The sequence below is a fragment of the Sprattus sprattus genome, assembly GCF_963457725.1.
Source record: "Sprattus sprattus genome assembly, chromosome: 5".
Lineage (NCBI taxonomy): Eukaryota > Metazoa > Chordata > Actinopteri > Clupeiformes > Clupeidae > Sprattus > Sprattus sprattus.
Window position 1 is genome coordinate 9,633,015 of NC_137924.1, and position 12,935 is coordinate 9,645,949.

Sequence of the window (12,935 nt, forward strand, 5' to 3'; positions counted from 1 at the left end):
GCTTGTTTTAATTTGTGGTGACCACTGCCTCCCTCTAGTGGAAACTATTGACTAGTGCTTAATTAACTGTGTAACACAGTGCCCAGATAATGAGGCTGTACAGTCGTTCAGTCTCTTGCGGTGGTTGAGTCAACTTCGTATCCCTTGTATTCCACGGACTCTATCTGTCTACTTTTCCTGAAAAAAATGACTCGCTTCAGCTGAAAACAACTCACCTCACTCCTCAGCTGTAACATGGAGATGTGAAAAATAACCAGTTTAAGTTTAGAACTGGTATCATCTAAAGATTGATTTTCATGGTAGCCTATGTGAAGGACAGATAAACAAACCGGTCACGCTAACTAGCCGCCTAGGCTGCTATACACTATGTATTTCTGAGGTCTGGGTTGGACCACCCTGCGAAAAAGTAAACAAAAAACGTTTTCACAGCACATCACTAACAATATCGCCAACAGACATGTGTAAGCATGCTAACAAGCTAACATGCCAACTGATGGTGTTTAGTTTGGGGGGTTTTCATGCCTTTTCAGTGGTTGAATCGCTAGTAACATTTACTGCTGCTTGAAATGTGTAAATCCTTGAAAAGTACCAATTAGACATTGATTTGGAAAAAACAACAACAAGCTTAACTTGATACAGCAAATGAAAGCCAATTCTGAGGTTATATCTGGAAGAAAAAAAATATTCTTCAATCTCTTTCAGACGACAGAAATACATAATTAGTCTTTATAGTTCTTTAACAGGTCAAGTGGAAATGCAATACGGCTTACAATATGTTTTCTTTCACATCGACACTGGAATTTGCTGGCTCTCTGCAACTTGTAGAATGAAACAAAGTAGAACACTACGCACAAGCCACAGAAAGGACATTCAAAACAGGATATTAGATATTGCAGTCATAAACCAAGGAAAAATGGTAACACCCATCAGTATAAAAAACAGTTCAGAAGTATTTGAGAAGAATCAGGGAACATCAACTCTCCTGTCTAAGCTATTTTTAATGGCACCCAGTGGCGTTGTCTGGCTCTGCAGTGAGACTGCGCCTCAGGGTACAGCTGGGTCAAGTGCAGCAGGATGATGGAACAGGGGACACTCCCTCCTGCAGCCTATCCAACAGCACTTCTCGTCCCCGACGCTGAGGTATTAAAATAGGCGATGTGTGATTAATTTGTTTGCTGTTTGTAATCCCACTCTGACAGTGTTCAAATTCTGCTTTCTGAGAACTGGATTCATTTGGCGCTTTCTGGACCACTTTAACAATCTGTCTACCTCGGCAATTGCAGTTGAACTTTCTCATTGCCAAGAAAAAAAAGAATAAACAAAAACTCAGGAAGCATTACGGGAACACAATTCCCTGGCTCCATCCTCAACACATAGACTAATGTTCCTGTCTACAGCGCTGAGAGATATGGGTCCTTCTCCCTAGTCTCTTCTCACTGTTGTGGTCCGTCGTGGCGGGTTGGGTGAGTGTGTGTGCTTGGTGCAGAGAGCAGATCCTCCGGTGCTGGTGATGTCATCAGGCGCCCTTGTGTTTATTTATGCTGCAGGCTTGTTTACTAATCGAACATCTGAGCGTTGGTGATCAGCTGAGCGATGAGAGGATGCTGGCCTGACATCAGTTGCCAGGTGTGTTTATTGTGTTTCTTCACGAAAGCCACAGGCCTGTGACCAGTATAAATATCATTAAGACATAACTTCCTCTCAAACAAAGACCCCAGTGCTTTATTTACATCCAGTGAAATTACCCTTGACCTCGTTTAGCTGACTGAGTTTTTACACGTTGTTTAAAACTAAATTTAGCTTTTTTTTTCTAAACTCATTTTACAGACATGTTTGTTTATTGCCTTTAGACTACACCTTGTAGATACATTTTCTTCACTTTTCTTCTAGAATGCATACGTTTGATTTATATATGTATATATTTTTGTCAACAGTACTCAAAAATGTAATCAACTTATTTTCAAGTCAACTCATCATCAAATCAAGCTATTTTCTTTGGCTTGTTTACAGCAATTGTGCTTTTAATTGTGTGCAATCAACATTTAGGAGGCTGTTGGTATTTCATAATAGTTAACGGGGGAACATTTGGCTTTTCAAGACTTTCCACAGGTATAAACCCCAGTCATGCTGGGATTCTTAAGTGACTGTAAAACACATTTTAAATACATCTCCTGGTTTTCCCATTACTATAATGCCTCACAAGGTCTTCATTCACAGACTGTGGTAATGGGCGACATTAACATAAGGAAACTATGCTGTTGTCTTCCCAATACCTTTCAAGCCTGTTGACATTCCCTAACCACAGGGAGTCCCATTTGAAACATTCTCAGACAAGCACTGGGAATTTTCAGCAATTTTCTACTTCAGTTAAAATCACACTTTTCCTGATACCCACAGTCAGAGTTCCAAACTACGCAAGGTCAAAGTGAAAGGCAACACACAGAGAAGTGTGGGCTATCTGGGCATTTCAAGCCAGTGGGGCTGAACATCTGATAAGATTCCATTTTTGTGGGCACATTCCATGTTGTGTTTTGCCAGTTAAGGCAAGAACACAAACAGTGTAGACTGCAGGCTTCATGCTAGACTTGCAACACTAATTCTGTGAGCTAGAGGAATTTGGTACCACTTTCAGATAGGTTCACAGCACATATAGGTACTGCGAGCACTTCACAACATCAGTACTTTATATTCCAATACAATTGTGACAAACTATACATACTGTATACTTTGACATTAAATGAAATGAATCAAAAGAAAAAAATATCAAACAAAGAGAAAAATGTAAGCCTAGAAGTAGCAACCAGTCTTAAGTCCTCTGACACTTCAGATTAAGGTAGCTCTGACAGTTTGCTGTTAATGTCCCTGTTGTGTTTGCATCCATGATGAGCCCCTCTTTACCAGCGTGCCTAGCCAATCAGCCGAGCAAACATCCCCTGTTTGAGCAGGCTCCCTCTGGCTCATCCGCATCCAGCCACCTGGTCCACGGGCCACTGTGAACCTGGGGCTGTCGTGTGACTAACCTTGGCACCAGGGTCACAAGTGCACCTCTCATCCCACTAGAATGTTTGCAGACTGGAAAGAGCCTGACCTCCACAACCAGCGGGGCGGAACGAATTTAAAAATGCTTTCATATGGTTCTGTAAATCAAGTTACTGTGCTTTTCAATATGTACTGTAACTGTGTCTTTAAGGGCAGTTGGCACACTGGCTATAGGTGTTGAATTGGCAAGAGCAAGGGAGTTCTGGAAATGTCTTCATACATGCAATTACTGTAATTAGATTTTAGTTATGTAGACCTGGTTCTGACGCTGTTTTTTGTAACTGTCAAATCAGAGAAGGACTTGTGAGTTGAGGTAAGACTTTGGGGTTCAAGTGTAAAGTTCACTGGGATGGGAGCTGACCTCCTTCTGCACACAGAATAGGAATAGAATTCCAAGCATTCTACATATGAGGTGCCTGCCACTCGGTAGCGAATTAAGTATGATTAATGCATCCTCACAAAGAAGGACACTACAGAGTTCTTGTAAGTAAGCTCTTGAGAAAAGACTTTATTCTAAGCAAAGAACAATATAGAAATGTATGATTCACAAAGAACTGATGTTCTGGTCAGTTCCTCTCAATATGGTGTATTTTGGAAAACAAGCTGTGTACAACAATAAACACCACACTCTTAGCCAATCAGAACATCACTCCTCTGTAGGCTGGGTAATGGAGGTCCGTTTCTGGTGCGTTCTGGTCCATTTGCTTCTCCTCAGCTGAAATCAAAGTGAGCAGCTCAGCTCTAGGGGCCCCTGGCACCACGGACGGAGCCTTACAAGCCCGCAGTTCCGATCCTGACAGGAGACAGAGCACGTAAAAATCTGCATCATATTAAACAAACCTAAATGCTTCAAGCTGTTACACACTCCCTAATGAAACATTTATGAAGGGCCCCTAATACGATTTCTGAAACACCTTGTCATCAGGGTTACAAGAAAATGGAGACCTGCAAATATATGAATGGAGAGTGTTTTTGGTCTGAAGGTAATGGATGTCTTTGCCTGTTTTAATGCTAGTGCTGTTATCATATAATGGAATTCAGGGCAAAAGGCACATTACTGAGACATTTGAGCTGAGAGTTTTTTTTAGAATTCCAATTCAATGGAAGTAAGAGAAAATATTATCTAAAATAACCAGAGGAGCTATTAGTTCAGGTATTCTGTGCTGACTTTGCATCATTCAAACATTACGATGATCACTATGACATGAATGGGCATCACATATTTGTCAAGTTAATTGGAAAAAACTTTAGATATGTGCCCCATTTTAAAACAAAAGTCAATGCAGACATTTTATATATTTTATATATTGTTGATGAGGAGTAAAATGTGTAAAGTAAAAGGAGTCTTATATCTGAACATTTGTTTTGCCATTAATTTTTATTCAAAATGAGAATGGCAAGTACAGTTAGATGCATTAGCAAGATGATTGTCATAAACATGAGTTAATTGAAAGTTGAGGGGAGTTTCTTTTTCTCAGTGAAAATGATCCTCCTTCCCCCACACCCTATACGCTCAGGAAGGTGCGAAAGAAAGAGCTTTATTTACAAACAAATGTGTTTGTTGGAACATGTTTGCACTCCTGGTTCACCAGGGCATGTCATATTCTCACTAGCTCCCCAGCCAGAGTGCTTGTTCATGTTCAAACACTTGTTAGGAACACAGGGGGCAACACACCATCCACCAGCCACACACACGATTAGATCCAAGCCACACACAGGACACGATTAGATCCCAGCCAGTGGTGTCGTGGTCCCTGGAGAAGTGGGTACACTCTTATTTTTTTTAAGCAGCCCATACAGCACAGGATAAACGCCCTGTTTTGAGAAGTGGGTATACTCTTATTGTTTTTTAAGCAGCCCATACAGCACAGGATAAACGCCCTGTTTTGAGAAGTGGGTATAGCCTACGCAATGCTGACTGAAAAATAAGTGGGCATACTCCGTATACCTGCGTATACCCTGGACTGCACCACTGATCCCAGCCACACAGTACACGATGAGCAAAAAGGTGGATTTAGAACCCTTGAAATAATGATAACATCATCAGGCTATTAAAATAAGACATGGGGGTAAAGTTTATTTAAAGTACTTAATATTAAAGAATTGATCTCTAAGTACATAGGTACTAGATTACAAGCCTAAACGAATAAATAAAAACGAGTGAGTGAACCGGATCAAGAGAACAACAGAAGATACAGAGATAGAGAGAATGTGTGCGTGTGTGTGTGTGTGTGTGTGTAGGAGCACACAGATCTATTCACACATTGGGCCTCATCACTTCCATTAGATTCGCTTGCCAGAATAATTTGGCAAGAACCCTATAATGGTTCAGGGGTGAACTCAGAGGTAACCCATCAGGGCATGCATCTGGATTGTAAAATTCCACTCATTGCTGCAAGTCCAACTCCGACAAATCATCTTCATCATAACTTTAACATCACAACACTTTCATGGCCACTGTCATCTCCAGTATGAATTGGAGCCAAATAGCAGTGAGTACATTTCTGGAGAAATTTGAGAGGAAACAATGATTCAATAATCCTATCCAGTGCCCATAGTTTTTTCCAGGTATGTCTTTTTATTTCTCTCTCTCTTTTTCCCTCCCCCCTTTCTTTTTTCTTTCTTTCTTTCTCTTTCTTTCTTTCTTTCTGTCTGTCTGTCTCTCCTTTCATTCACTCTATTTATTGTACAGTCTAAAATCAGTTGAACGGATGTCTGCCAACTTCAAGTGACAGGCCCCTGCAGAAAGGATTTCAGCTTATTAAAGAGTTCCAGCCCATGTGTCTCTGATTTGGAGGTGTCAGAGAGATATAAACGTGTCATCCTGCCTGAGTGAAATATAGCGCCTCGCATCTTTGATCTGGGGGTGGGTCATCTCCAAAGCCCCCCTCGTCAGCGTGCACACAATGCCCAACCTGCTGCGGCTGCCGCGGCCCTCAGCTCAAAGCAATGTGCGGGGCATTATACCTGCAGCCACAGGCTCATGTTCTAAAGAACTGCATCTCCGGGCCATATGGTCTCTATCTGGGGCTGTGTGCTAATACTGGAGGACACGTCCAGAAGGGGGGCCTATACCTGCGTACACGCGAGGGCCCTTGTCCACTGTTAGATCTGTTTGAGAGAGAGAGCAAAGATAGTTGTTTTCACCTGGTTGCCTTTCTAATGGTTGGCTTTTAAGAGTATATATTTTTTTTACTTCTCTATCACACTGTTTTGATCTTAAGGTATGCTCACACTACAACAGGGACATCAATTATGGGCAATGCTTAAGCTGAACAAAGAGAAGTTGTCTGATGAAATGGCTAGTGTGTTTGGAGCAGTACCGTCCCCGAGTAGAATGATCCTTGATCTTTGAAATCAGATTGCATCAATTTGGGGGGTGGCAGGCCAAATGGAGGAGAGGTCAAAATATCTTGTTGGGAAAAAAAATGGTCTCCCTAAAGGCTTGCTCTGAGAAGCGCTCAAAGAAAACACGCCTACCTCAAGAGCAGGTCAGGGGGCCAAGGGCTGCAATCAAAACAGCCTCAGAACCACCTCAACATATGGGACTGCCGGCAAGACCTATCTGCCACAGGCAGCTATTATGGGTATGCCAGAGGATTACATATCCTCAATAAGGCTATCATTTATCATACCAGACCTGACTAATCTGACCAGATTTCAACCCCCAATGCAAATTATTCTAGTCCCTGATTTTTTAAGGCTGGATACTGGTAAAAGAAATGTGACCGGTGTTATTATTGTCTCAGTCAAAGAGACAGTCCAGGCCTGGGTACTCAAAAAGCTCTATATGCAGAGGTCCTTCTGAAGGCTTGCCAAAAGCTCCTCTCAACAGACAGCCTCTTTCATGTGTTGAGGTTCTTGTGCAACCCCTGATTTTTTTTAAAGACAAAACAATATGGAACAGAATGAGTGCTGAACAACAATCAAATGGACATGCTGCTCATAAAACTCAAAGTTTGAACTGAGTGCTTCAGCTGGTATTAACATGATATTCCACAGATAACGCTTTAATTTCTTATAACTCAACAATGACTTCCACTGGAATACATTTTACTTTTATAGGACTGCAAATGCTAGAAACGACTGAGGTTTTAATAAAAGAAAATAGTTTTTAAAAATAAAAAAATCGAATTGATTGAAAGTAAAGGAGTATTACCAGTGAAAACTCAACTAAAGTAATCCGACTGAAAGCCGAGTCTCTGCTGACACTGAACACAGAATGGTTTGGCAGCGGATAAATGGCGAACGATAATAAGAGCCACGTGCACGAAGCAATGTGTAGAAAACATGACATCACACATCAAGGGGTAGTACTCTGACAAAATGCATGGAATCCCCCACTGGAGTCATCTGTAGAAACACTAAGACCTTTCGGTCAGTTTAAGACTTTTCCCCCTCTGACTTCCTCACTGAGAAAAATAGAGCGATCTTTCAGTTAAAGCAAGAAAGTTTTTCTGCCCAAGAAATAATAACACTTTTTATTGCACATGCTACACCAAACACGTTTTTACAACATACACTATTCATTGAATTGAAATAATTATAAATATGTCATTTTATGCAGCAACGAATATTTTTTGACAGTTATGCATACTTCTAAAATATGAATACAATTACATTTGCAGTCATAAAATTATGTGGTGTATGCTATCAGACTGGTAGCTCTTGTGGTTAAAATATTTCTTTAAAAAGTGCATGCTGATTGGCATCATTCGGACATATACTGTAATTTAAAACTCACTAGTCCCTCCTGTTTATTGGACAGCCAATCAGAGTTCGATGCTGCCTCCCCCTCCATTCAGACCACTATTTAGCATCCGAAACTGGGGTAAAGTTTCCAAAAAAATTTGGGAAAAAACTTCCTGCAAAGGGAAATCTGTGCCAAGCGACAGTTTGAGAATTGAATATTCCAGTCAAAACACCAAAGAGGGAGAGGAGAGATCAAACACAACTTGAAATTCGTCTGTCTAACTGCAACAACGGATATATTTCCTCACCACGGATTCTAAAGTGGAGACCGTTTTTTCTGCCCTAACCTTGCATTTCTTTAAAGAGATGGAAGAGAGTTCAAGTTCTCCGGTCTCCCCTGTGGATAGCATAGTGACCAGCGAGGAGGAGTTGGACAGACAACAGAAAAGGTTTGGAAGGAAGAGGAGACACAGTAAAAAGGCGAGCGAGGACAGCAGTTCTCCGTCTTCCGTGAAACGGGGCAAAAAACCGAGCCCGAGCAGCACGCAGTCCTATGAGGAGCTGCAGAACCAGCGGGTGCTGGCCAATGTCCGGGAGAGGCAGAGGACTCAGTCGCTCAACGAAGCTTTTTCGTCGTTACGAAAAATCATCCCAACTCTACCGTCGGATAAACTCAGCAAGATACAGACTTTGAAGCTGGCATCCCGATACATCGACTTCCTCTATCAGGTGCTGCAGAGCGATGAGATGGACAGCAAGATGTCGAGCTGCAGTTATGTTGCGCATGAGAGACTCAGTTATGCTTTCTCGGTGTGGAGGATGGAAGGCGCGTGGTCAATGTCTGCGACCCATTAGCTACAAAGACGCCCTGATTAGGCCAAAGGGGTATGTTATGTAAAATGTGTATTGAAATCGTTATAATATTTGCATTACTGCCATCACAGCAAGTAGGTCAGCAGCAGAAAGTCAGGGTGAGTAGGACAAGTGTGGCAGTGTAATGACAGGCAAATCTGCTTTAATACAAGACGCTACAGATTGCAGACTATTCCGAAATTGTCTCTTTGTGGCATGTACGGATTTGGCCTTTTTAAGGCGATATGATTAAAAAATATTCAGATTCCATGTGAAATCTGAGCGTCGAGGCACAATCAGAGGGCAGTGTTTACCTTTGCTACAAGTACATTGGCAAGGTATTGAATAGGATGCTCAGTAGGCCTAACATCCTCTCCAAAACTAGAAGCGCTATAAGTCAATAAAGAGTGAGGTTAAAGGTTATTGCTTTAGCGCTCCCATCCCAATCCACTAGGTTTTTTGGCTGTAGACAGTGGAAAGTACAAGTGTGGAAGGCAGAATCTGAAATGACATTACACAAGAGTGAACCCTTTCTTCTCTCTTTAAGCGCCGTTATTAGTACTTTTATGAATCATAGCCACCCCTACAGAAAATAGATTAATGCTTAATCTGTGCTACGAGACCACTGGCATCCTCATAATAGAAGACTCTAAAGATCATGAGAGAGGACACAGGCCTAACAGAAGCGCCAACCATGAACGGGTCCCTCATGGATAATTTAGCTTCACAATGGAACGTTTTCCTGTGCATGGACCGCAGAAATGGCTGCCCTTGAGTTTGGGCAGAAAGTTCAAACCAGCGTTTGATTAGGGGCATGAGTTAAAGGGTTCCTGGCTCGCTGCCAGAATTACTGTTGTGATTAGGACATTTCCATATTCCTACCGATTACATAACGCTAAAATGTCTATATGTCTGTAAGTAGTCTGACAGGCCTTAAAGACTGTAGACTGCATTCAGAGTACCCCATTACATTGCCATCATTTTACGCATAGACAGTGTTTGAAATTATGTGAAAATATAATTTAGATAAATAAATTAGGATAGGCCTACATATAAACTGAACATAGTTAAGGCGTATCTGTTTTTTATTAAAGTTGCTCTCACCTCATCCATTCAATAGTGTAGTCTCACTTGCTGACAAAATTTAAATCTACTGATTGTATTATAATGTAAAAGGCTTTATCACAGGAAAAAAAGGGCGTTTTAGATGTTAAGGTGTTCCATCTCAGAAATATCAAGGTCGCACTGAATATCTCGCAGAGGATGTCAAAAGCTCTTCACGTGACCTGTTTATGCACATATATTACATTTTCGACCAGCAGAATGAGGAGTACAGAAGGGTCGAATGCACAAAGTAGTTTAATAGTGATAATTATTTCAGGAGTGCAAAGTAGGCTATATATGCATTGTTTTGGTGTTGGGAGAATAACGGTCGGTTCTGCCTAAAGGTTTAGGCCACGGGTTGCCTATACAGACAACACTTATCGGTCGTCTCATGGTTTATTCCAGACATTTAAAACTATATGAAATACCATGCTAAACTGTACTAAAACAGACTATTCTATTGGCAGATGACTGACGGATCAGATAAACTATCTGGGATTAAAATTACAGGCCTGACAATGAAATGTATACTGCACTGGCAAACAGGAACCGTTCAATTTGTTAGGAAAATGGTAAACATATTTTCCGCCGTTTTTAAAAATCTCTCAGCTAAAGGCTAGGTGATTGTGTGCATGCTTATGCGTGTTTACGTAGCCTTCTTCAGTAGAAAGCTATAGCCTACTCATGATTATGCGAGAAGGCCTAATTTTTTAGTTTTTTTTTTTCCAAATACGCACATTTTATTACAGATAATAGGTCTTATGCCACTATATGGCTGGGGCAGACAAACTCTTTCGTTTCCTAAACAGTGAACTACACAGATATATTTCAGTGATGTAACTGCTATGAATAGTGCCGCGTGTTTACACTTAAATTCTTTTCCGCCGTTGCCATGTGGTACCACTTAAGGTCATGTAATTGTTTCATTAATTGCTTCCTATACCTATTGGTCTATGCACATGTATACATATGAAAATAAACAAACAATGTCGAGAGATACGTGCTTTAGTCTGTTTAATTAAATTAGATGTACTAGACCTATTAAGCCTAAACTGTTATTTGATGCAATATTGGTTATTTTAAAATAATCTTTAAAATAATCTTTTGCTTTGTTTTTGTCTTTTCTCTTTTTAGACTGTTTACTTCCACTAAGTATGAAGACACCAAAGGATTAATTGAAGAACCATCGAACCTCAGAGACATTCTATGAGACGTAATGTGATACACAACTGCGGACTCTGGTTGAACACTTCAGGCATCAGGCATCTGTAAAGAAGACAGATAAATGACCACGAGTAATAACTGACATATTACATTGCGGTACCCAGTGTTCAGTGGCGTCTCCTGTGTCGACTAATACATTTATTATCTTTTAACAATGTTGGTATGATGATTGTACAGGAAAGCCATTTGGTATCTTTCAAGAAAGCCATTTGGTATCTTTCAAGAATACTATATTTCATGTGTTTTATCTTTAAATAGAAGTATATATAAATGTTTCGATACCACATATTGTACAAAGGCTATGTGTGATTATCGTCTGCTTTAAAAGGGACCAATGCAATTTAGAATCATTCTTTTTTGAGGTACGCTGCATGGATTTTCCTAGAGTATTGTAGACAGCATTCTCAAAATCCGTCCATTGTATATTTGTGCTTATTTATTAAAACTCATATTTTTTTGAACAATATAGTGGAACTCATTGCTTTAGATAGAGCACCTTATTAGGTAACATGTTTACTTATGTCGTCAAATCACGTGGTTCTATTTTGTTATATATATATATAGGGTTTCAAATAAGCTTTAATAAACTCAATTCAATAATAATATCCAATTTCAATATTACCGCACGCTTGCATGCAGTCTACCTCTGATTGCCATATTGAAGTCGCTCACCTAAGGAGCAGGCTATAGGGGTACGTGAGTTTCATATGACGCCAGATTCGAGGTGTTTTAGGCGCAAAGAGAAAATGCAGAAAATACTTTTTGTTTGTTTGTTTAGCACTCCATTGTTGTGGAAAGAAAACACAAGCTAAGGCCTTTATAAAAATGCACAGGTTCATTAGCAGAGGAGAATTGCAAGCCAGTTCTAAACTAATGCATATAAAATGCTTGTCCGCCTTAATAACAAGTAATGGCGATAGCTAAAGGGAAATTCTTTAACGAGCAAAGGAGCCCGAACAACCGCAGATAACGACAGCAGCTATTTGCTAAGCTTTAAATACCGGACCCCTACCAGACCTCTTAATTCCCCCCCTCTATCTAAACCACACTCGCAAAGCATAAAATTGTTTACATCTAATTTTCTTTAAGACATCTAATTTTCCCAGACTTCATGAGATCCAAATCTCTAAAAGAGAAAGGGGCCGTTTGTAAAGGATCAGGGACAGGAATGGAAATGCTTACATTCTGCATTAATGCATTCGACAAAATGTAAACATAAACGAGAAAGGTTGATTTGTAACTGTTACTTTTCAGTATGCAAGTATTAAAGTTTAAGGTCTGCAGGTTTGTGCATTATTGGTTGTCGGCCTATGTAGATTATATTCTGGAAAACATTTAAAAACTTCTTGAGTTTTCCGGATCAAATTTATTATTTTGGTATTAAGGGTTATTCAATTATTGGTAGTGCTTCAACTAACCCTTATAAAAGAAAACAATCTCGGACTACGTGAGGTTTGCTCTCCAGGTCCCAAAGTGCACATGCTAGACGTCTTGGCACTGTGGCAGCATGTTCGAGAGGAAACACCTGCAATTTAGACGTACAGGTCTCATAATATCTTCCTGTGGCGGCCGCCTCGCAGGTTGAGAGGCCAAGAGTAACCAGAGAGGGAGGTTGCGGTGAGGGCTCTAACACAGGGACCACACCTCTCACGTTTGGTGCACCTGCCCTATAATCACTAATATAGGGTGGGCTATCACTCGCTTGAAAATACAAATATATATCTAATCATTGGCATTGTGCAATAAGCCATTTTGTATTGTTTTCTTTTAATCTGAGTTTATTAGTGTGATTCATTGTTTTTTTTATAGAGATATTTTATGTCCTGCGCCAGCTTATGATTTATACTTCTCACAATTAGCGTGCTTCATGGTGCCGCACGTTAATTTACTAAAATGCAGTTGCACAGACAGCAAATCATTTTGCCTTGAGGTAAATTCATCGAAATAACGCCTGAGTCCAGGTATCACCTCTGTGATTAAAACTAATGTGCATGCTTTAACAAAACTATAAATGTTTATTTGCA

General features: G+C 40.4%; 1 protein-coding gene across 1 annotated transcript; it reads left to right on the top strand.

Annotated features, from left to right (window-relative positions):
- The first annotated feature begins 8,071 nt into the window (after window positions 1-8,071).
- On the top strand, window positions 8,072-10,883 carry twist2. The gene is made up of 2 exons (XM_080838787.1): window positions 8,072-8,616; window positions 10,822-10,883. The coding sequence occupies exon 1, from the start codon at window positions 8,098-8,100 to the stop codon at window positions 8,584-8,586; it is 489 nt and encodes a 162-aa protein (XP_080694913.1). The 5' UTR covers window positions 8,072-8,097; the 3' UTR covers window positions 8,587-8,616; window positions 10,822-10,883.
- Window positions 10,884-12,935: the final 2,052 nt, after the last annotated feature.

Bases quoted from the DNA above. Each gene is read 5' to 3' on its own strand.
- twist2 (XM_080838787.1), top strand. From the start codon at position 8,098: ATGGAAGAGAGTTCAAGTTCTCCGGTCTCCCCTGTGGATAGCATAGTG.